The 21,231-nt window shown below is 36.7% G+C and overlaps 3 protein-coding genes and 1 long non-coding RNA gene across 5 annotated transcripts; 3 read left to right on the top strand and 1 right to left on the bottom strand.

Annotated features, from left to right (window-relative positions):
- Positions 1-1,326: 1,326 nt before the first annotated feature.
- On the top strand, positions 1,327-4,833 carry LOC306994374 (uncharacterized protein). 2 transcript variants are annotated; one of them, XM_079604797.1, is made up of 3 exons: positions 1,327-1,421; positions 2,574-3,230; positions 4,250-4,833. In XM_079604797.1, exons 2-3 carry the CDS (start codon positions 2,607-2,609, stop codon positions 4,403-4,405), a joined length of 780 nt encoding a protein of 259 aa, XP_079460923.1. In that variant the 5' UTR covers positions 1,327-1,421; positions 2,574-2,606; the 3' UTR covers positions 4,406-4,833. The 2 variants fall into 2 exon arrangements, with proteins under 2 accessions (XP_079460923.1, XP_079460922.1); XM_079604796.1 differs by lacking the exon at positions 1,327-1,421 and adding an exon at positions 1,721-2,444.
- Positions 4,834-6,220: 1,387 nt separating this feature from the next.
- On the top strand, positions 6,221-12,529 carry LOC306992182. The gene is made up of 19 exons (XR_013796230.1): positions 6,221-6,286; positions 6,779-6,820; positions 7,398-7,444; positions 7,723-7,769; positions 7,956-8,008; positions 8,163-8,208; positions 8,399-8,448; positions 8,622-8,671; positions 8,952-9,001; positions 9,190-9,215; positions 9,433-9,540; positions 10,497-10,523; positions 10,751-10,783; positions 11,018-11,080; positions 11,366-11,416; positions 11,585-11,627; positions 11,782-11,821; positions 11,991-12,026; positions 12,184-12,529. It is a non-coding gene; the product is annotated as an uncharacterized lncRNA (long non-coding RNA).
- Positions 12,530-13,174: 645 nt separating this feature from the next.
- Positions 13,175-15,992, bottom strand: arl2 (ADP-ribosylation factor-like 2). Its single transcript, XM_079604777.1, has 5 exons — positions 15,852-15,992; positions 15,519-15,629; positions 15,127-15,289; positions 14,893-14,973; positions 13,175-14,762 (listed from the first exon to the last, which is right to left on the bottom strand). Exons 1-5 carry the CDS (start codon positions 15,914-15,916, stop codon positions 14,628-14,630), a joined length of 555 nt encoding a protein of 184 aa, XP_079460903.1. The 5' UTR covers positions 15,917-15,992; the 3' UTR covers positions 13,175-14,627.
- A 261-nt stretch (positions 15,993-16,253) lies between these two features.
- batf2 (basic leucine zipper ATF-like transcription factor 2) lies at positions 16,254-20,309 on the top strand. The gene is made up of 3 exons (XM_079604778.1): positions 16,254-18,301; positions 18,611-18,715; positions 19,537-20,309. Exons 1-3 carry the CDS (start codon positions 18,224-18,226, stop codon positions 19,873-19,875), a joined length of 522 nt encoding a protein of 173 aa, XP_079460904.1. The 5' UTR covers positions 16,254-18,223; the 3' UTR covers positions 19,876-20,309.
- Positions 20,310-21,231: the final 922 nt, after the last annotated feature.

The raw sequence follows: 21,231 nt of genomic DNA, 5'->3' as shown, positions 1-21,231 counted from the left end.
AAAAAAAACTTTATGGGAAAATACAACTGAAAAAGTGGATGGCACTGTTGCACTCAGTGTCATTATTGGAATGACAAGAATCTATTGATCTAATTCAAACTGTTCAAAACCTTCAAACGAGGCTTTGTCAAGGCATCATTCAAAGTTTATCTTGACTTAATTTAAGTTAATATACCTCAATTTAAAATCAAATTTCACTTATGGATTCTGTTTGTGACGGTAGCAAACAGAATTAATTTGCTCCTCAATTCATTTCTGAATGGTGAACAACCCTGATGTCAAAGCCCCTTTAGGCATGCACATGTTATGTCATGACTCGCTGTAAACAAAAGAGGATCTTTTTCTCAGGCATTTATCTCAGATGTTTTTGGAACAAATTCATCCTAAACTTTTTATGAGTTTGCTGTCAGTCTTTCACCAGTTTTATCTATGAATAATGTTTCCACGTGAGCCCCAGAAACCAGAAGGATTGAAGAAGCAGGCAGTAAACTCCCTCTTTACAATGATTCAACAGTACTACAGCATCCTGTGCCCTCTTAACCAAACACTCAAGTGAAATCACATCTGTGAAACAGCTGTTTCTCCATATAGCCTCGGGGATCATTGCCACTGTGCAATGACGTTACCTCTTCTTCAGTTTTCTGTCTGTAAGCACAAGGAAAGATGATTCTTCAAACGACTACTGTTGATTAAACTATTTTAAAGAACACAATGAGATCCAAAGACAGATTTAGACATCACTCCGACGTACAATTACACGTGAATACCCAAGTCTACATGGACTTTCTTAAGTATTACCCTGTAGGAGTCACTTAGTCTTAAATGCCACACCTAATATTTCCAGGCATATGTTCATTCTCTTTTCATCACAGGTACTTTTGTATGTTGAGCTCCCTTGGCCCTATTTTACTCAGTTTATTTATTTCAACATATTTTTGTGAGGGGAAAAACATGTAAATAAGCATGAACATTTGTGTATTGAGTGTGTGTTCTTTTTGGATTAGTATTCCTTTTGGAAATGAATATCCCTGACCGTGCATCATGTTCCCACCCAGTGAATAATCCCCAAAAACACATGTAAGAGTCCTGCTCAGGTGAGTCAGTACCTCTGATCGTTCTTGGCAACACTTACACTTACAACTTTACAACTTATGCAGTAAAAGTTTGATACTGTTTGTGTATTTAGGTCTTAGTTGGCTGATACTTATTTTATAGTTTTTGCAGGCTGCTTCCCTTCTTCAGTTAATTAAATGAAACAGAGAGAGAGAGAGATAGAGAGAGAGAGAGAGAGGGAGTAATTTAATGTGCTCGAATGACGACAGGTTCAGACAGTGTGACGATTGTGTGTGTCAGATTAAGGTGAGTTGGGCCCAGAACACAAAGAGCGAGTGAGAGAAGAGTCACGCGAACACAGGCAGCAGGTAAGTCGTTCAAACTTGAATGCTCTTGTGTTATATGTGTATGTTTACTGCTATTAATCCGTTTTTTTCTGTCATTTTATGTATGTTTCTTTTTCTTTAAATGTATGACTGGGTTAAGCTTATTGTGAGGCAACCTTGAGCTTTGGATAGGGTAAATGATAGTTTACATATAAGAATAAGAAAAATAAGAATTTTTATGTACTGTAGGAAAATACAGTATTCTTCTATAAATGATAGATGTGTAAATTATCATTTATAATACCAAATGATATATACTCTGACATGGTTAACGCTAAAGTTAGTCAGTTCCCTTTCTTCTAAACAGAAAAAGCTTTTAGTAAAAACAGCTTGACTTATATGTAAATAAGACACCTTCAAATCAGCATTGAGAATATGAGAAAATAGCACCATTTCCAAAGAGTTGAAGTCTTCAGCACGGCCTGTAAATTAAAATATTTGCATGATTTATATATGAAGTATTATATCTGGAAAACTGTTAGTTCTCATTTTTGACATACTGTATTATGTAAGTTAAAGGCTTTACTAAATGTTTTCTGGTCAAATATTAATAGACTAGCTCTTTATCTCCGTCCATTTCATTTGTATAGGCCTATATGAATAGCCTAATATTAAAAACATGCATTAATGACTCTGTTTAAATCTCTGTGCAGTATGACATATTTGTGAGTGATATTGAGTCATCTGTCTTGGCACCAGCTGCAGTTCCAGCACAACCAACTGGAGTCAAAGTCAATGACAGACTTGAGCTCATCTTATCAAAAAGTCATAAAGCAGAGGGTAGTCTGTTGGTTTAGGAGACACGCTGTCCCTAAATAGGAACTTACTGATACGCTGTATACACACAGAATGAACTTTGAACAGTGTCTCTATGATGACATGACTGATAAACACACATTAGTGGGATGGAGGGGAAAGATAAACCTCAGGCCATGTAGACTTCATTTGACAGTATCCTCGAGGAAGCCTCCTGCTCTTCTTCCTCTTCTTCTTTTGTTTGATTATGTAAGGAATGTTGTGGAACAAGTTTATGTAAATTCTCCATGACAAATATTTGTCTGATCTCTTCCCAACATTTTCAACAGATGACCACGTCAAAGTCACATGTTTCCTTTTTCCTTCCTTCCTTTTTAGATTGCAAAGACTGGATTACCATCTCTCAAGACCATGACTATCGGCAAGAGCTCCAAAAAGAACAAGGCCCCTCGTTCTCCTCCTTTCCTTGACAAGGCTAATGGATTCTATGGGCGCTTGGATGAGATGTTTGGAGACGATGTACAGATAGAGGGAGAACCCACACACACAGAAGAGCAGATAGGAGCCTTGAACAGGAGCAGCCAAGACAACGGGACAGTTCCAGGCTGGATAGAAGAGGATGACCATGTGGTTGATTTTAACCAGGGTATGATGGATGATGATGGGACCACTTTACTGAAGAGAAAGCCCAGCAGACTAAGTCGCCGCTGGAGCAGGATGAGCTCCAGGAAGGGAAAATATGACAAATTTACATCAGACAAACAATTGGGTAATGAGACCAACAAATCCACCTCTGTAGATCTGAACCCAGAGGTGCCACCGGCAATCCAAACCCTGGAAAACAGTGGAGAACCAGAATCAACAACGGTCCATTTTTCCATGAGGGAACATGCTGATGACCAGATTCTAATATCAGGGAAGAAGGAAGGAGAAGGGGATATGGAAGACACAAGAAAAGAGAAGAAGACAGAAGGCCAATTGAAAGGAGAGGCAAAGGAAATTGTAAAGAGGAACAGTCTAAAGAATTATCGCAAGGTAAGATTGAGCTGTAGCCTATTGGGAACTTGCTCTGAATAAAGAACCGGTACTGAATGACGTTTCTGACGGGTTCGTTTCGTTAGTGGTTCTCACGTTCATTCTTCGATGTGGATGGAATACCGTAATAAAATACCGTGACAGAGTTTTTGTTCAGCGGCGCCTCGACACCGCTACACGGTTCTTTTTAGTTTATAAAAACATGAGCGCAACCAGCGTAGGCATCGAACAAATGACTCTAATGAGTCGGTTCTTGTTATTGAATCAAACACAACAAGGTGAGACTTAAAGTTATGGTTAATGATTGGCTGTACATAACAACGTGTATATAAATATACAAATCATGCGCTTTCTCACTATTTTATAAATATTAAAAAAACATGTTTCCATATTTTTGTTTGTTAGCCTTGTTGTTAGACCCCAGCCACATATTGGATAGCTTTTTCCGTCACTTGAGTTGAGTAGGAAGGAAGGGTCATGGTTATTCTGAAACCATCTATGGTTTGGAGAGTATTTTGTTTTGGAGTGGCATCTGGGCTAAAGTTCATTTTTCTGAATTATCTGTTGAGTTCTGCAGATTCCATCACCCCATAAATTGTTTATATTTGGTGCAATAGACTATAGCATTATGTTCCACACTAATAGCTTCATGTATACCCCACCCCCCTTGTTTTATTAGGCCTAATCAGTTTCTTGATCCATCTGTTAACTTACGTCACTATCCGTTTTCTGTTTGCACCTGGTCAGAGGAAAGAAGCAAGCAATACAGGAACAACAACTCTTTTCAGTCATATGCAAGGTGACCTTGTTTGGAGGAATGTCTGCAAACAACCAAACGACCCTGCACTTCACCTACATTCCATGTATTTTAGTTTAGCCAATAAGGGCACATTCTTTCTTTCGGAGCAATGACCCTGCAGTGAACAAACTTCTAATAAGATGCATGTTCATATTATATAAAGGATATTGTTTTCTGTGATAAATTGACTTTTCATTTAAATCATTTATTTCACTTTTAGGCCATGGACAGAGCTTTCCGTCGAGGATGGGAGACTTTCGTTGCCAATCTGTACAGTGTGACGCTGACACCTATATCGTCAACCTCTTCTTCATCACCAACACCATCAGACAAAACTGAACTGAACAGGAATCGTGTTTTAGCAGAATTCATTTGAACAGAGTGACTTGTATATATTTTCAAATTGATGAGTAATTTCATTTATTAATTGAAATGTGCTCAAATATTTAATATGCATTGTTGTTTTTTGCATAAAACTGATAATTATGTAACCTGACATGAGAGGTCAATATTTGAACTTTTTATCAGTGTATGAATTTGTTATCACAACACTAACTAATGAGGCGTGTACCTGATCTTTGTTCCCTTGTTAGGAAACATGATGCCTATACTATTATTATGCATGGAAATTTGTTTTCTGTGTGTGTGTGTGTGGGGTGGGGGGATGCAATTATGTTTTTGAGCTGTGAACAGAAGCAGAGTTCCTACTTCAGCCATGAAAATGTATTCTTAGGCTATATGTACCAAAGGGTTAACTCTTAAAACTAGTCTGGGAGCTCAAAGATTAAAAAAGAAAGAAAGCAATCAACAGGTACAACATCACTGGCAGTGAAGTAAATAAATAACTGAGCTAAGAGATGGATTTTGTGTTCTGTATATTTATCTTCTGGGTCTTACAGAACCCACAGTTTCCTAATGTCACATAGGCCTAAGTGAAATTCATTTTTTTGTTGTTGTAATGTCTTGTTTTATTTGCATTGTGACATCAAATCAATGCTAATAAATAAGGAAAAGTGAAGAAAAAAAACATGTTACTTGATTCTGTACAAAAGCATTGTTTTGAAAAGAGTATTATGCTATGGCGAAAGAGTCAAGAAAGAAATGTTTAACATTGTGGTTGATATGGTTCATTTATCACACTAGAAATGGAAGGTCAAATCAGACGCATTGCAGTGTGGAATACCCCTACTACCCCATCCCAAATCACAAATTTGCCCATTAGCCTCTGTTCATCATGGCCTCCTAATCATCCCCATACAAACTGATTGGCTTCATCACTCTGTCTCCTCTCCACCAGTAAGCTGGTGTGTGGTAGGCCTTCTGGCGCAATATGGCTGCCGTCGCATCATCCAGGTGGATGCTGCACATCATGGTGGTTGAGGAGATTCCCCCCCTTCTATGTAAAGCGCTTTGAGTGCAGAGAAAACTTAGCTTACCCCAAGGGTCTAATTTTATCTTTCTACTTCAAAATAAAGACCAATAACTCCACAAATCTAAAAACATTAATGTGTCCACAAAAAGCTCATTAACAAATAGACACAAAAAACTTTGATATTCAATATGAATTATAATACAATGTCATAGATCACTATTTTCCAGAGACACAAAATTAGATAGATTAAACTCAAAACTGTCATCAGCTAACTACATTTTAAAATTGTTGATATTCAGTTGAAATTACAAAATTAAAAATAGCGTAGCTATTCATCAAAAATGCTGAGATGAGATTTTGTGTCATCTATGGTCAGGAGGAAAAGATAAGGTAGGGGAAGGCAGCTTCCCCATGTTAGCCTAATACTGCCTATGACACCCTACGCTGCAGATATGATGCCATCTAGTGGAAAATGTGAAGCTTGAAAAAAAAAAGAATTATGATTATCATCTACTTCACGAACTATCATGCAACAAAACGCACTAGTTCTACAACTATACATGTATACATGTGATAGCCTACTCGTATACGTTCAAATAAGTAGTCTATTGTTTTGCCTCTCTGTATATATCTGCTGCATTTATTATTTTGCTATTTAAAATGTGCATTATGTGCACTAGAATAAACATATTTTGCATCTACATTTTGAGCAGTTACAGTTTATATATTTTTTTATATATGCACAAGCAAAAATGTAAACTGGCGCTTTTAATATAATCAGTAACCTTATTGGTTGTTGTAAAATGGGCGTGGACTTTCACATGTGACAAGGATAAAAAGCGCCCAGACCGTCTTTCCGTCCATTTTGCAGCAGCTTCTTCATTGGTAAGGGAATTTACTGTTTTTTGTGAATTGCAGCGTAGTTGTTTTAAGTTCCTCCTTTTTCTAAAGAGGGCCTAAATTAAAAATAGTCACATTTTCTTTGTTAGTATGCATTTGAATGTTAATTTCTGTACAGTGGCCATTAGCACTAGCAGACAACTGAAGGGTGTTTGCAGTCCATTAGCCCATGAGCCTCTGAATCGCATCTGAAACCATCCTGCCTCACTTACTGCTAATTTTAAAATTGTGCTACTTTTTATCAAAGTTTACTTGATATAGTATAGCAATTACAAGATATTTACGGTTGGTCGTTTTTTTTTTGTCTATGGCTCGATCTCTCAATGATGATAACTTCCACAGACCTGTTCTGAATCCATGTGATTGCACTTTTATATATCTGAAGAGAGATTTCGCTCGAATTTTATTAGTAAATCTTCCGCGTTCTGGAAGTTTCATAAAGGAACACGTGTCTCAACTGCGCTTGTTCTTTTGCAGCAATGGCCACGACGAGCATGAACTCCCTGCCATCGTTGGAAAGTAAGTTCTAGGTGCATGCACTTACTAAAGCAAACATTCTAGAGATCGACAGATATTGACAAAGAATTTTGGCCAGTTTTTTTATATGAATGAATGGCATTAAAGTTATGTAAAATAGTAAATCAAGGAGTTCTTCTAAGTGTATTGTATTTGCTTCATTGGATGGGGTTTAGAGCAAACTTTTGACACTTGCACGTGTAACTGATTAAGGCATCCAATAAGAAAAGTGTAAAATGACTAAAGTTGATCTCAAAAGATCAGTGCATGCTACATATTTTATAACTGCATGCTGCTTTGAGAACTTCAATTTAAGGCGAGCTAAAATAGAAGTATCTACAATACTGTTAGTATGGTTTAGGCCCCATTTGTCTACCACACCCACGTAACTGGCCTTTGTGCTGTGTATTTATGCATTCAGTGTTACTTTGGCTTATTAATTCTCCATTCTTGAATTGGTTTGGTTGTAACCTTTCTCTAAGCGGTGTAGCATTGCGCATCTATTACAGATTGCCTAGTGTTTTTCTTATTTGTGAAATAAGGCTCTTGAAGAATTTTTTTTAAACCTTTGTTTTTGCAGCTTCCATGCAGTCTGCTTGGATGAGGCAGAGGCCTGTGAAATTCAAGGTAAACATTTCAAGTATTGAAGTTACTGTTTTAAAGGCTAAACCTTCAAATGATGATTACAAAGACAAGCATATGTCTGAATTCCAATGATGTTTGCCTTTTTATTCTGACAAAGTGGGTGGCCTCTGCTCAGTTTATTTGCCTTTAGAAGCTTTAGGCATCCAGTAGTACTATTGTGACCGACTCTTCCTGAGTTTAGTAATATTTCTAAACCGAGTAACAGGCGTCACGAATTGACAAGTGTTTCTTTTGTGAATGTAGGCATTTTGTTTTTGCAGTTTCAAAACAGTCTGCTGGGATGAGGAAGAGGCCTGTTAAATTCAAGGTAAGTTTTCAAGTATTAAGGATCCTTAAGTTTTATTCAGGTTAAACACTTAAATGATGATTTCAAAGACAAGCATATGTCTGATTTCCAGTGATGTCTGCCTATTATTCTGACAATGTGGTTGACTTGAGCTCAGTCATCACTACCCTATTGTAGCTTTAAAAATAATACAAAATTGTGTTTTAGGGTTGCCTGCACATTAACTAGTGTACGGTTTCCATGGATGCTGTAGTGTATTGGTAAGTGGTTTTCCAAAATTAAATTTTTCACAATTCAGAAGTAATACAATTTTTACAACTAAACTATGACAGATTTGACATGGCATTCTAGTCACAAGTCTGATCAGACCATATTTGCTAAATTCTGTGCTTACTGTGCCTGTTATCTGTCTAGGTGGTTCCACTTATCCTGGTAGCCATACAGTCATAATGACATTCAGGTGAGCTTTCTTTTTGAAGTGGTGTTTGCTTAAATGGTCTGAAAGGATGAATGGTTTATACCGTTTCACATCTGGACAGCATTATTGCTCCATGGCATTATAGTCACCAAAGCCCTGATCAGAACAGGTTTAACATGCTTGTTTTGTTTATTGTAAACCAAATATTAAGTCAGAACCTTTTGTTTATTAGGTGATGTCTGGACAAAATAGCCTTTCTCCATGGACTGGAATCTTTCAAAGGTAATTATTTCTTTGGTTATATTTAGCGTTTTGTGAAATCTCTGTGATGAGGATACTTAGCTCACTTTGAACCCATGTGAAAAGTAATGAACAACTGAGAGATTGATGGATTTGTTACTATTCCTAATTTTGTGTGAACTTGTCAGACATAACACCTCTTGTCTTCTGTTCAGGACTATTGCTTGTCCAAGACTAAGAGTGTGGAGTCCTTTAGTGGTAGTAGGTAAGGTTACTTCCTGCTCCCATGTGTTTATTAATATGCAGTTCCTCTGTAACTGATTTATTGGAATCTCATTCATCTGAAACTTTATTCAAAATCTTATTACTGATGTTACACTGTTTTTGTTTATATATGTAGTGTTTTGTGCAATCTCTGTGATGAGGATACTTAGCTCACTTTGAACCCATGTGAAAAGTAACGAACAACTGAGAGATTGGGTTGTTTCCATTCTAATTTTGTGTTAACTTGTCAGACATAACCCCTCTTGTTTTTTCTTCTTCAGGACTATTGTTTGTCCAAGACTAAGGGTGTGGAGTCCTTTGGTGGTAGTAGGTAAGGTTACTTCCTGCTCCCATGTATTTATTAATATGCAGTCCCTCTGTAACTAATGATGATTTATTGGAATCTCGTTCGTCTGAAACCCTGTTGATAAATCTTATTACTGATGTTACACTGTTTTTATCTTTTTTTTTAAATGGTCAATGTATCAAATGATGCTCAGGTTTTTTTTTTCCTGACAGGTTGTGCACCTAAGCATTCTAAACCGGTAAGAATGTGCTTTCTATATACAAATGGTCCCTCTTTGGTTAACTTGCACCTTTTCAATGGTCAATTCCTTCTGTAACTTATGATGAATCTTGCAGTCTCGTTCGTCTGAAGTCCTGCTGATAAATTTACATCTTGTACTGATGTTACAGAACTAGCATTTGTCTCTACAGATGTGTAACTCGCCCATCTGAAGTTTTTTTTGTTTTTTCTTACAGAAGGTGAAGCCTGATGTCAAGTAATTTAAAACAGCCAGACATCACCCCTCTTTTCACTTCAGGGCGATTATTCAAGACGAAGTGTTTGGAGTCCTTTGGTGGTAGTTGGTAAGGTTACTTCCTACTGCCAATTGACCGTTCGCAAAAGCCACGCCCCTTAGTTATTGTTACTACGCCCGTCAAACAATCGAGAACCATAGCCATGGCTGGGTTGAGATCCATACATTAAGTGATTGGTTTTGGTGTAATGCAGCAGACATATCATCCAGTGCACGACAAAAATATAGACAGAATAGCGCACGGGAGCACATGCACAAAACAGTTTTGTAAAATTATATATTAATAATTTTTATTTTATCATATATCATTTTACAAAACTGTTTTGCGCATGTGCTCCCGCGCGCGCTATTTCAGTCACAACACTGCAATCAGAGGACGCGCTGAAACCATCAACTCTCGATTCTGTTCTCTTCATTCATAACTCAAACTACTGAGAAGGATATATTTGTGTGAATAGTTGTGCAACTGCGCGAACTTTGTTTTGAAGTTTAATGTTTGGGTTCCAGAGGAATTTGTGACTGTGTACCTGTTCAACCACATCAAAGTTTCGTAATTAGTAAGTCGTGCTTTTTCTTTTTTTTCCTCTTGTTTGCTGACTGATGAGGGGGCCGTAGTGGAACGGTGTTTGTACATGTAGCCTATTTTTTTTTAATAATAGTTGCAAGCAATCATAAAATACAGCAAGTTTTAAGCCCGTGCAGACCTCACTGCCATAGGCGCATCATTGCACTATCTTGCTGAAATCGGAATGTTTGACGGAAGTCCTTCTCCTTAGTTACAGTTGCTGAGCTAGGATTGGACTAGAACCGTTCAAGGGCGGGGTTTTGCGAACGGTCAATTGCTTAATATGCAGTCCCTTTGTAACTAATGATGATTTACTGGAATCTCGTTCGTCTGAAACCCTGTTGAATCTATCTTATTACTGATGTTACCACTACATGTGTTATCCATTTTGAGTGCTTTGTGCATCAAATTACATTGGTGTTTGTTTTTGCTCCTGACAGGTTGTGCACCTAAAGCATTCTCAACAGGTAAGAATGTGCTTCATATATCAAATCTCACTACAAATTGTCCCTTTTTGGTTAACTTGCACCTTTTCAATGTTCAATTCCTTCTGTAACTTATGATGAATCTTGCAGTCTCGTTCGTCTGAAGTCCTGCTGATAAATTTACATCTTGTACTGATGTTACAGAACAAGCATTTGTGTCTCTACACATGTTACTTGCCCATCTGAAGGATTTTTTTTTTTCCTCACAGATGTGTGGTACCTGATGGAAGTTGTCCAAACAGGTAAGAATTCCATCCCAAATATGTAATGTTGCAAGCCTGTAGTCCTTTTATGATGTAACTTGCGCAAGTCTTACGCCTTGACAATACCAGAACCTGAAAAGGTGAACCCACTGGTGTTGCCTTGGCAATAAGGGGATGATCTGTTGGGGTTACCAACAGTCTGAGAAGGACTAGTTTTAGTGTAGAGAAATGGTTTCCTTTGTGTGATAATTAATTTAGTTTGATTCCATGCAGGACTACAGCGGCAGTTCTGTACCTACCTCCTGGAAGTTCTGGACCCACTTCACACTGAAGTTGGTATGTACTTGTGTTTTTGACTCTACATGTGAACAAGTAGGTGTGATAAGATGACCACCCCATTTTGACTTATCTGACTGAATAGTCCTCTAACCTCAATTGGTTTAATTTAAATTTGTTCTAAAATATAGTTGCCTAAAATGCTTATTGGTATACAGTAGTATGGATGTGATGAGTATTACCGCCCCAGTCTGAAAAGTCATGACAGATTGGTATACCCTCTGATCCATACTCGTGTATTTTTTTATTTTTTCCTTGTTTAAATTGTTGTTACTGTCCTTCCAGGTTGCCCCAGATGTCACGCATTATGATGCTGGTGTTTTGTCGACCTTACAGGTTTGTACTTCAGCTTTTATTGTGTTTTATTTGTTAAAATGATGATTTCTTATCGCCCCAGTCTGATGTGTCATGACTGATTGATGATTCTGATAAATGTAATTATTCAAAGGTACTGCTTTTGTCGAGTTGTACTGACTTCAATCCCCCCACTTTTCTCTCCCTCAGGTGTTCCATGCCTGGCTGATTAAGGATGATGTCCTGTGTACAGGTACCTAAATTTATATTTTTACCCATTAGTATGGATGTGATGAGTAACTACCGCCCCAGTCTGAAAAGTCATGACGATTGGTATACCCTCTGATCCATACTTCAAGTTTATCTTAAATTTTCCTTGTTCTTTAACTCTGCTACTGCCCTTACAGATTGTCACATGATGCTGCTGGTGTTTTGTTGATCTTAAAGGTTTGTACCGAGTTATGTATTTTATTTTTTTATTATAAATGATGATTTCTTATCGCCCCAGTCTGATGTGTCATGACTGATTGATGACTCTGATAAATAGCACCTCTGAATCACTAAATTTAGGTTGACTTGTACTGACTTCCCATCCCCCCTCTTTTCTCTCCCTCAGGTGTTCCAAGCCTAGCTGATTAGCGATGGTGTACAGGTACCTAAAATTAATATTTTTACCCATTAGTATGGATGTGATGAGTAACTACCGCCCTAGTCTGAAAAGTCATGACGATTGGTATACCCTCTGATCCATACTTCAAGTTTATCTTAATTTTTTTCTTGTGTTTTAATTGTTGCTACGTTCCCTCCAGGTTGCGCCAGATGTCACATGATGCTGTTGGTTTTTTGACCTTGGAAGGATTGTATTTGCCTTAGGTTTTTTTTTTTTGGCCCAAAGTCCTGACTCCCTCTTTCTTCCAAGTCAGTTAAGCATCTGGGGAGAAGTTGAAGCTCATAATCCCTATACTCTACATCTGTTGAATTTGAAGTGTTGAATGAATGGGATATTTAAGACAGAAAATATAAATAAGAGTGACTTTTCCACTTTGTACACGTTCTGTAATTAAATACTTGCTAATATATTGTGTTCTTGGACATGTACCCTCTACTTGTTGACAAACCACTTGCTAAATAAATGGATTTGCAAAACTTTTCAAATCTGTCTTAATCTTTTTAATGTTTATCAGGTTATTTTCAGTAAACTAATTGGAATGCTTATGGCATCAACCAGCTATAAAAAATATATATATTTTAAATGTATTAGCTAAGGTATCATTTCATTAATTCAGTTACTGCACATGAATAGATGTTTTTAGTGTTCATGGTAGTATTAAAGGGCACCTATTATGACATTTAAAATGTTCCTAATGTTGTTTAGGGAGTTCCCAACAACAGTTTTACGTGCATGCAATGACAACACTTTTGTTGTCGTGTAATATGCATTTATTTTTACCTGATTTGCTCACCGACTCCCAAATGATTTGTTCAACGACTCACTTTTCCAAACCCCTCCTTTGCGCGACGCTAATCTGCGATTGGTCAGATGACCCAGCAGTGTTTACAGAGATTATATTTATTGTTTAACACGGAGTACAATGATGCTTTTATCAATTAAATTGTGTTATGATTATAGTCCACTGCTTTGTAGTTTGTAGTAAAAAACTAAAAATAAGATAAAGAATTTAATGTTATGTTAGCGAGCATAGCCCAGTGTTCATATTGTAAAAGCACAATCAGTCTTTGTTTGCGTTAGCCCGATGCATAAACATAACATTTACACAAAAAAAAAATGCAGTGACGTTACTACGAGGTATTATATTTAAGTCGACAACTCCGAAAACAACGACAAACACTTCACATAGCCTATCTCAATATACAATTTTCATTGAAGACCTAGAAGCTAAACGGTGCTTACACAACAAACAAAATAATTAAGCATGCTACATAAAACAAAGCAACAATTATTAATAGCACTTACAGGTTGTGATACGGAGGAAGCTGATGCAAATACACTTGGAACTGAACCTTCAATATCATCCGGCTCGCGAATCCAAGTTTGATTGCATTTAAGTTAAGCAATCGTCTTCAAAATGGCGCGAACAAAGTACAAGGCTCGGACTATATACTTCTGTGGTATAGTTGTATATATGAATTGTAGCCACTTAGTCTTCAAATGCTCCTCCCTGGGCAGATGAAAAAAGTTGGCTTTTGAGCCGCACTTCAGAACACAGCGTCTCGTCGCCGTGATATTTTCCCTGGCCTTGGAGCGCAATAAGTGGGCGTATCGTATTCAAATAACTTGACAAGTTGACGTCATCTAGTCAGAGAAAAAGCTTCGGTCTTCTAACGATTCATAAAAATGACTCCGAGTCGACTCTCACTTTTGAAAGACAATAACTTTATATACGGTGCACTTTCATATTTCAAACTCTGCAGGATGTTTTTGTTCACTTAGATCTATGTTACACACTACATGAAAGGTAAATTACAAAATTCCATAATAGGTGCCCTTTAAGACAGTCTAATATTAGATTAGAACTAAGGCCCCGTTTATGGGCAAACGGAAAAATTGCATCTGCAAACGATTCTTTCTAAACTCTGCCCAGAAGAGATTTTGGGAAATTTTGTTTGCATGATAACTGAGAAACAGTTTTAGGTGACTTTTTCAGGATTTTGATTGGCTAATGTGGGCCTGAGCTTCCTTTCACTGCCACATACAGGTTCGGCATGCTCTTGACAATACACAGGTTCATGTAAACCAGGGGTGGGGGGGAACGTCAGGTCTGGTGGGTTTGATTAGTTTTGGAACGAACTCTTTTCTGAAAACTTGTGTGCACTGCAGTTCTTTTTGAAAACAGGGGTAGAATGTTTATGAAAATAGCCATCCACGTGTAAACAGCCAAAAAGATCTGAGTAAAATGCAGCAGTCTTAGTGCAAACTGACCTGAAATCGTGAGATTATACTACCCTTTAAATGGCTTTACAATGTTCTGATGGGATAAAGTCCAAATGAAATTAGTGTTCTTAGCAGATGTATGTATCTTTATTTATGCAGGTGAACAAATGGTGCTGAAAAGTACACAACTTCAAAATGGCTTCCATTTCAGGCAAGTGGCTTTTAAAAACACAAAGCCTGTTGGTAACATCTACATTAACCATCTTAAACATTTAAGATAATTGTATTGCAAAGATTTGCAGTCCAAAAAATCATTTTTTGGGGGGTCATTATCTGCCAAATGTGTTAACTATTAGTCCATCAGTCAGCTGTAAAGATCCGAGCTGCTATATCATCAAGCAGCCAGTCCACACCTGTAAGCAGGTTCTCACCCGTCACGGCACTGCATCCCACTATGCACCAGTGATGGGTCTTGATATCATCAAGGGCTAAGACCTGCACAGAGAAAATTCAGAAAACAAGGCCATATTTACTAAATACAGTTGTGACCGGTTATGCAAGTAAGGTTCATGCAATTACAAATGACTGTGTTCATGGAATTACAAATGACTGTGTGAAGGCTCACCTCACGAATGGCATCTTTTGATAAAGAACCAGGTAAGTCCTGTTTGTTGGCAAAAACTAACAGTGTGGCTCCTGCTAATCGCTTTCAAAAGGAATAATAAAAAAGTAATTATAAACCTACCTATGTAATATAAAGTGTATAGAGAAAGACTTACACATTACATTTTACTCATCCATTTAACTTCAAACAATGTAAGACATTATTAGGTCCAAGTAAAGATATTGTTCATCTCACCTCCTCTAGCAATAAAGTACTCAGCTCTTTTCTGCAGTCCTCCAGTCTCAATCTGTCAGCGCTGTCCACTACCCACACCAGTCCATCTGTACTCTCGAAATAATTCCTCCAGTATGATCTCAATGACTTCTGACCACCCACATCCCAGATATTCAGTTTAAACCTAGTCTCAGAGTGAACAAAATGAGAAAGAAACAAAGACATTGCACTTGGTAATTATTAGAAATGCTTTACAGTGATAGTGGTAAATAAGCAGTATGTTTATATACATATTAAACAATTAGTTAAATTAACAACCAACAGAGACCTTTAATAAGTTGAAAGTATCTTATGACGCTCTCAACTTCGTACTGATGCAAAACTACATAACACACAACTAGTTTCCGTCATACCCTCTATGCTCAAGGGTCTCTATATTGAAGCCTAATGTTGGGGAGATCGTGCTAACATCTTGGCCGTTGAACTTCTTTAGGATGGTTGTTTTTCCAGCATTGTCAAGTCCACTATAAAGGTACGGTTAAGGGCCCACTAGAGTATTCTGTAGTATCACAAGCGATTAGAACTTGCATTAAACTAACCTTGTTGAGTAACGTTAATCGACAGTAGTGAATAGAGTAAGCTGATTATATACACTTCGTAAAAAATACAAACATTTAAAAACAACAGCGATGTAAAATAAACTTATCTGAATGTAAACATCTGAATTCAGTTCTATGAAAAGATACAGCATCAGTAGACGCATTTCACGCTCCTTGTGCTTCATTTTCTTCAAGATCGTCAGTAAGCCCATCGTGAACGTTTAAATGTAAAACACTGAAGTGGCCTAAAGCCCGAATTTGCACATTAACTGTTGAAGCGCATAAAATAATTTCCTAAATAAATATCACATGCGTATACTGGAAACAAGGAAGCGTTACTATGAGCTAACACAACATATTGAAGTATGATTGGTTAAAGAGTAGAGCAAATGTGATGTTGAACGCATGTGATTGGTTGTCCTAACTGTCAATCATACTTGGGCTTTTTCTATTGGCAAAGGAGAACAGCGTCAAGGGCGTGTTCGCGTTTCTAATAGGTGGATTCGTAAAATCAGTCGTTTCTATTGCAGCGCCCCCTTATGTGCATATTTCAAACATGTGAGCTACTCCACCAAAAAGACTGGCAAAGTAAGTAATTTTGTCTGTCTGGTTGTATGATCGGTCAGCAATGCTAGTTTGACCTTTTCATTGACTGTATGTTACACACACTTTTAAGAATTATTTTTTGGATATCTTGGATATCTAATCAGCTCCTAACAAACGCATAAATTATTATTTGAATTATCACTCAGTGAGTCATTTAATCATGTTTTACTTTGTCTTCGGGAGGCTTTTGTCTTTCAAACACATTAAAGTGTACACATTCATGTCATTTCACATTTATATGCATGGGATTCCCACACTTTTTTTGTCAGCTGAACCTCTTTTCCCTAATATTGCCTACGCCTACCCCTTGAATTTTATGTTAATAAGTTAGGTCAATAATAAAATTGTCAATAATAATAATAATAATAATAGCCTAAATAATAAAATTAAGTTCACAGTTCTCTGATGTCGGTTATTGGTCACATAACATGTAGGTAAACGCATATTTTTTTGTAAATGTTTTATTTAGATTGTTTTTATTTTAAAAATTATTTATTTTAAATTACTTAATAGCTTTTAAATAAACTCACAAACCTGCAGTTCCATCAGGAACCCCCAGTCTGGTGTAATGTAATATTTTATTCACTTCATGTTGTTGATTGCAAAGAATGGAATATATTTTCTTTCTCTTTGTATTTTTTACATCAATATGGTACAAGATTATCCTTTTCAAATCAGTGTGATAAACAAGAAGATTAAAGTAATCTAAAAAGTAATCATAAAGTAGTCAGATTACATTACAGGCTACCTAAAACAAGTGATCTAGAGATCACATTACTAACTACAATTTTTGTCATGTAATTTGTAATCAGTAACTGACAACAATTTGTGAGAAATGTACCCAGCACTGCAGGTATTTTATATTCAGTGCAAGGAAATGCTAATAAACGTAATACATGTCAAATAAATGATGAAATAACAATTAAGAAACAACCACAATAACTTTTGAGAACATTTGTAATGATGGTAAATTACAGGATTTGAGGAAGTTTATTGCAGCGTATTAGCTTATGGTAAAATGCTTATATGGCTTATGATGTGGGGTATAGCCTAACATCTCATTATAAACAATTAATTAATTAATAAAACACTGTGATCTATGTAACTGAATAGAATGTTTGTAAGTTGTCCATTGGCTTTCATCCAGTCTAAACGGGCAGATAAGAGAAACCATACGGTAAATGTCTTGTTTAGTCTGTCTCAAGTTGCCTATCTGTGTTTCCCCTCTTGAACTTGTTTGATGTTTGCAGCATATCCATTCAACTTTCACCAATAGCCCATAGCCAATGAAAGACGAGAGTCACGAGACTGCAAACTTGTCTCCCTCCCAGCAGCAGATCATATAGCTATAGATAGCTATATAGCCAAGCCTAGGCTATATATATATTAAATACATAAAATGAATTCTGGCTATGGCTAATATAAGTCCACGAGTGAAATAAAGTAGCTTAGCCTTACACCTATAGTAAAGCCTGAATATCCCATCCGTTTGGACTTCCGGATAGGAATTCCCAGTAGGCTGTAGAGCGGGAAATGTACGTCCCATTACTGGCATTTCTGTGTGGGACGCGATGACCTCCAGTCTCCGCTAACCGGGTCGTTTAAAATAATTCGAAACCGAAAGCACAGTAGTCCACCCCTCTGTTGCGTCACTTTATTGCCAGAGCGATTGGCTAACTCCACCGCCCACTGCACACATGAAAGACCTCAGAGCAGTTTAAATCATGACCAGGCAACGCAGTTTTGCAGAAAACAGCTGCCTCCAGATTCTTTTAACGCGCTTGCTTTTCAATTCGAAGAACTTTGTATAATACGGAAATATTACCAACGACTGATTTATTCTGAAAGTATAGGCTATATGCAAGCATTTTGTTGTGATTAAACTGTCGAAGAGAGCATCTGTGTTCTTGGAGATGCCAGCTGCCGTCATGGATAACTTTGACCAGGGAAGTCCTTTCTCGCAAAGTGATTCTCAGAGTCCTCAAGATTGGGTAGGGAATTAATTAACTTATTTAATGTAATTGTAGGCCTACTATAGCCTATATATATACATATTACAAGCAATACAATATTTATACATATATTTATGTTTATAATATTTATTTAATTATAAACACAGGTTTAAAACACACACACACACACACACACACACACACACACACACACACACACACACGTAGTTATTTTTTATATCATAATATCTAATTACGAAGAATAAAATATTGAAACAAATATTTATTTATATATAAATATCAATATATTATAATTCATTTACATGATCTGCTGATGAATATCCTCAGAGCACACAGTCAGATGGTCAAGGGCACCATCGCAAAGAGAAAAACAGAGATGCAGCACGCAAGAGTCGAAGAAAACAGACAGAAAGGGCAGATATACTTCACCAGGTCAGTGGCATATTGCGACCTTACACACACACACACACACACACACACACACACACACACACACACACACACACTCTCTCTCTCTTTCCCCTTTTGAATGTGTAACTCTTGCTTTGTTACTTGTTATCTTTTGATATCTCCAAATCCTCACATTTGTTGTGCATGTATCTTTTCATTCATGTTACTCGCACAGATATATATCATATGGTTCTTTATTATTGTAATTATCAGACACATATAATGTACCCTTGTGTCATATAATGAATAATGTATCATAATAATAACCCTCAGCAGAATGTGTATTAAAAATTGCAGCTGTGTTTGTTTCTGTAAAGGTTATTTTTTTGTGTGTTTGTTAATAATTACTCTGTAGTGTGTGTGTGTGTGTGTGGATGAGAGAGAGGAAGCATTAGTATTGCACAACTTCAGTTCAAAGCAGGCATTTCTTGGAAACATGACTGGGGCAGCATACAGTAGTTGGGCTAGCGCCAGATAGTTCTTTTACCTTCATTTTCACTTTCATTTTCTCTTCAGATGATGTGCAATATTGGACTTTCCCCTTTTCCCAACCCACTAATCCCAACATTTCATAGATTAACAGGAATTCTAAATGGTCTGTTTTGATTTTAAGTGTTGTTGTGTTTTTCCTCTGAAATGTTATATGTGGAAAGAGCAGCTCAGGTTAAATCTATTTTAAACTACTCTGTATTTTACTGTGCCAACATTTCTTTCACTTTGTAACTTCTGCATTTCAGCTGAATGTGTTTCAGTATTTTACTGGTTATAAACTCTTGTTTTTCAATTTTTCATTTTTTACTTAGGAACTCCAAAATATAGAGCAGTCTAATGCCGCATTCCAAAAAGAAATCGCTGAGCTGAAGAAGGAGATTCAAATCTACACCTCTGCGTTGGAGCAACATGAACCTCACTGCACTAAACTCTGTCCATATGGACCATCAGTTAGTGTTCCAGCAGGTCCATCCACAGCTGCACCCTCTACCTCAGAATTCAACTTCGTCCCTGAACCCAACCTCTTTTCGGACCTTTCATTCTTACCAGACACTAATTCAGTGGACTTGCCTCTTACAGGGCTCCTTGACAGTAGCGATTGGTCTCCTTGGGACACATTGAATGGGCATGGGTGCCTACAGCAGTTTTGAGGTGCAATACAGTCAGTTACATTCTTATTAATGACAAGCCTACACACTACTACTGCAAACAGCTCTTTTTATTGTGTTCAAATGCAAGCGGTGCTAAAAGCCATGATCCATTATGGTGTGAATCTTTATGGTGGTGTAAGATTTATTTTTACATAGCTATATTTTAAATATGACATGTTTAAAAAATGTATTACAAGACCATAGCCTTATGTTGGGCTAAGTGACTCCTTACTTTAATCCACTTTCATTTGTGGTATTTGATTTGTGATTTTATATAAGAGTTTTCAGTTAATTCATAAATTATTTTTTAATAATTTCAAATGTTATTTAATGAAATATCGTTCAGTGTACTGTTGTCTAGATACAAGTTATTAAAAAATACATTACAAATAAATTTCTAACAAAACAAGATACTACACCACTTGTGTTTAAATTAGCCTGTGTTTAATTTCTGAATTATTTATACACTGTAAAAATACGGTAAAAAAAAAAAAAACGTTTTACTGTAACAAAAATTTACTGTAACAATATGGTACCACCATTTTAGGTTTTACAGATTTAAATGAAACTTTCAGTTAAAAAACATATTTTATTAACTGATATAATATTACAGTTTGTCTTTGATTGCTTAAACACATATCTTGACATTATGCCCCCTTTTCTCGAAACTCTAAACACAACTTCTCACCCAATTCCCCATACTTCCTATTTTCAGGTCAAAATGAAGCTCTCCACTCAAAACCATTCAATCTTGCTGAAAAACCTAACTTTGTCCTTAGACATGACACACAAGTCCTCAAAAACACAGTCTTAAACACTAATGAGGTCAATTCAAAACACTGTTAAAACCTCCTTTTGACAATCAGGTATCATTTTACTGCTCAATATCTATTACAGTATACAACATAAGGGGTGCAGATACAGTGAAATTCAACAATAAGCTTTAAGAAAAGTTTATTTTTATTACACTACTGTAAAGAGATCTGGCAATAGATGAAAAGGACTAGAAAAGAAAAGTTAAAATATAAGAATTGAACATGAACTTGGAATTGCATTACAATACAGTATACTCTAAAAAAAAAGTTAAATAAATTCGGCAACCTCAGCCAAATTGCATAGCAGTACTGACTATATTTGCCATACTAGAGATGTTTTTTTTAGCTTTCTGACAACAAACTTTCTTTCCTTCCCCTAGGCAGTCGTCTCAGTTCTGCAAAAATATAAAATGTAAGAAGTAGGCCTACTTGGCTACAAATCAGTTTGACAATTACGAATTGTACAAGGTGTGCTACAGAATTTGCTGTATCAGAATAGTGAAAGTTCTCCCATCTAAAGTACTGCTATGTGTACTGTAAT

This window comes from Phoxinus phoxinus (assembly GCF_949152265.1).
Source record: "Phoxinus phoxinus genome assembly, chromosome: 2".
Lineage (NCBI taxonomy): Eukaryota > Metazoa > Chordata > Actinopteri > Cypriniformes > Leuciscidae > Phoxinus > Phoxinus phoxinus.
Note: the sequence above shows the minus strand (reverse complement) of the source record. Positions and strands in the feature narration are given on the sequence as shown.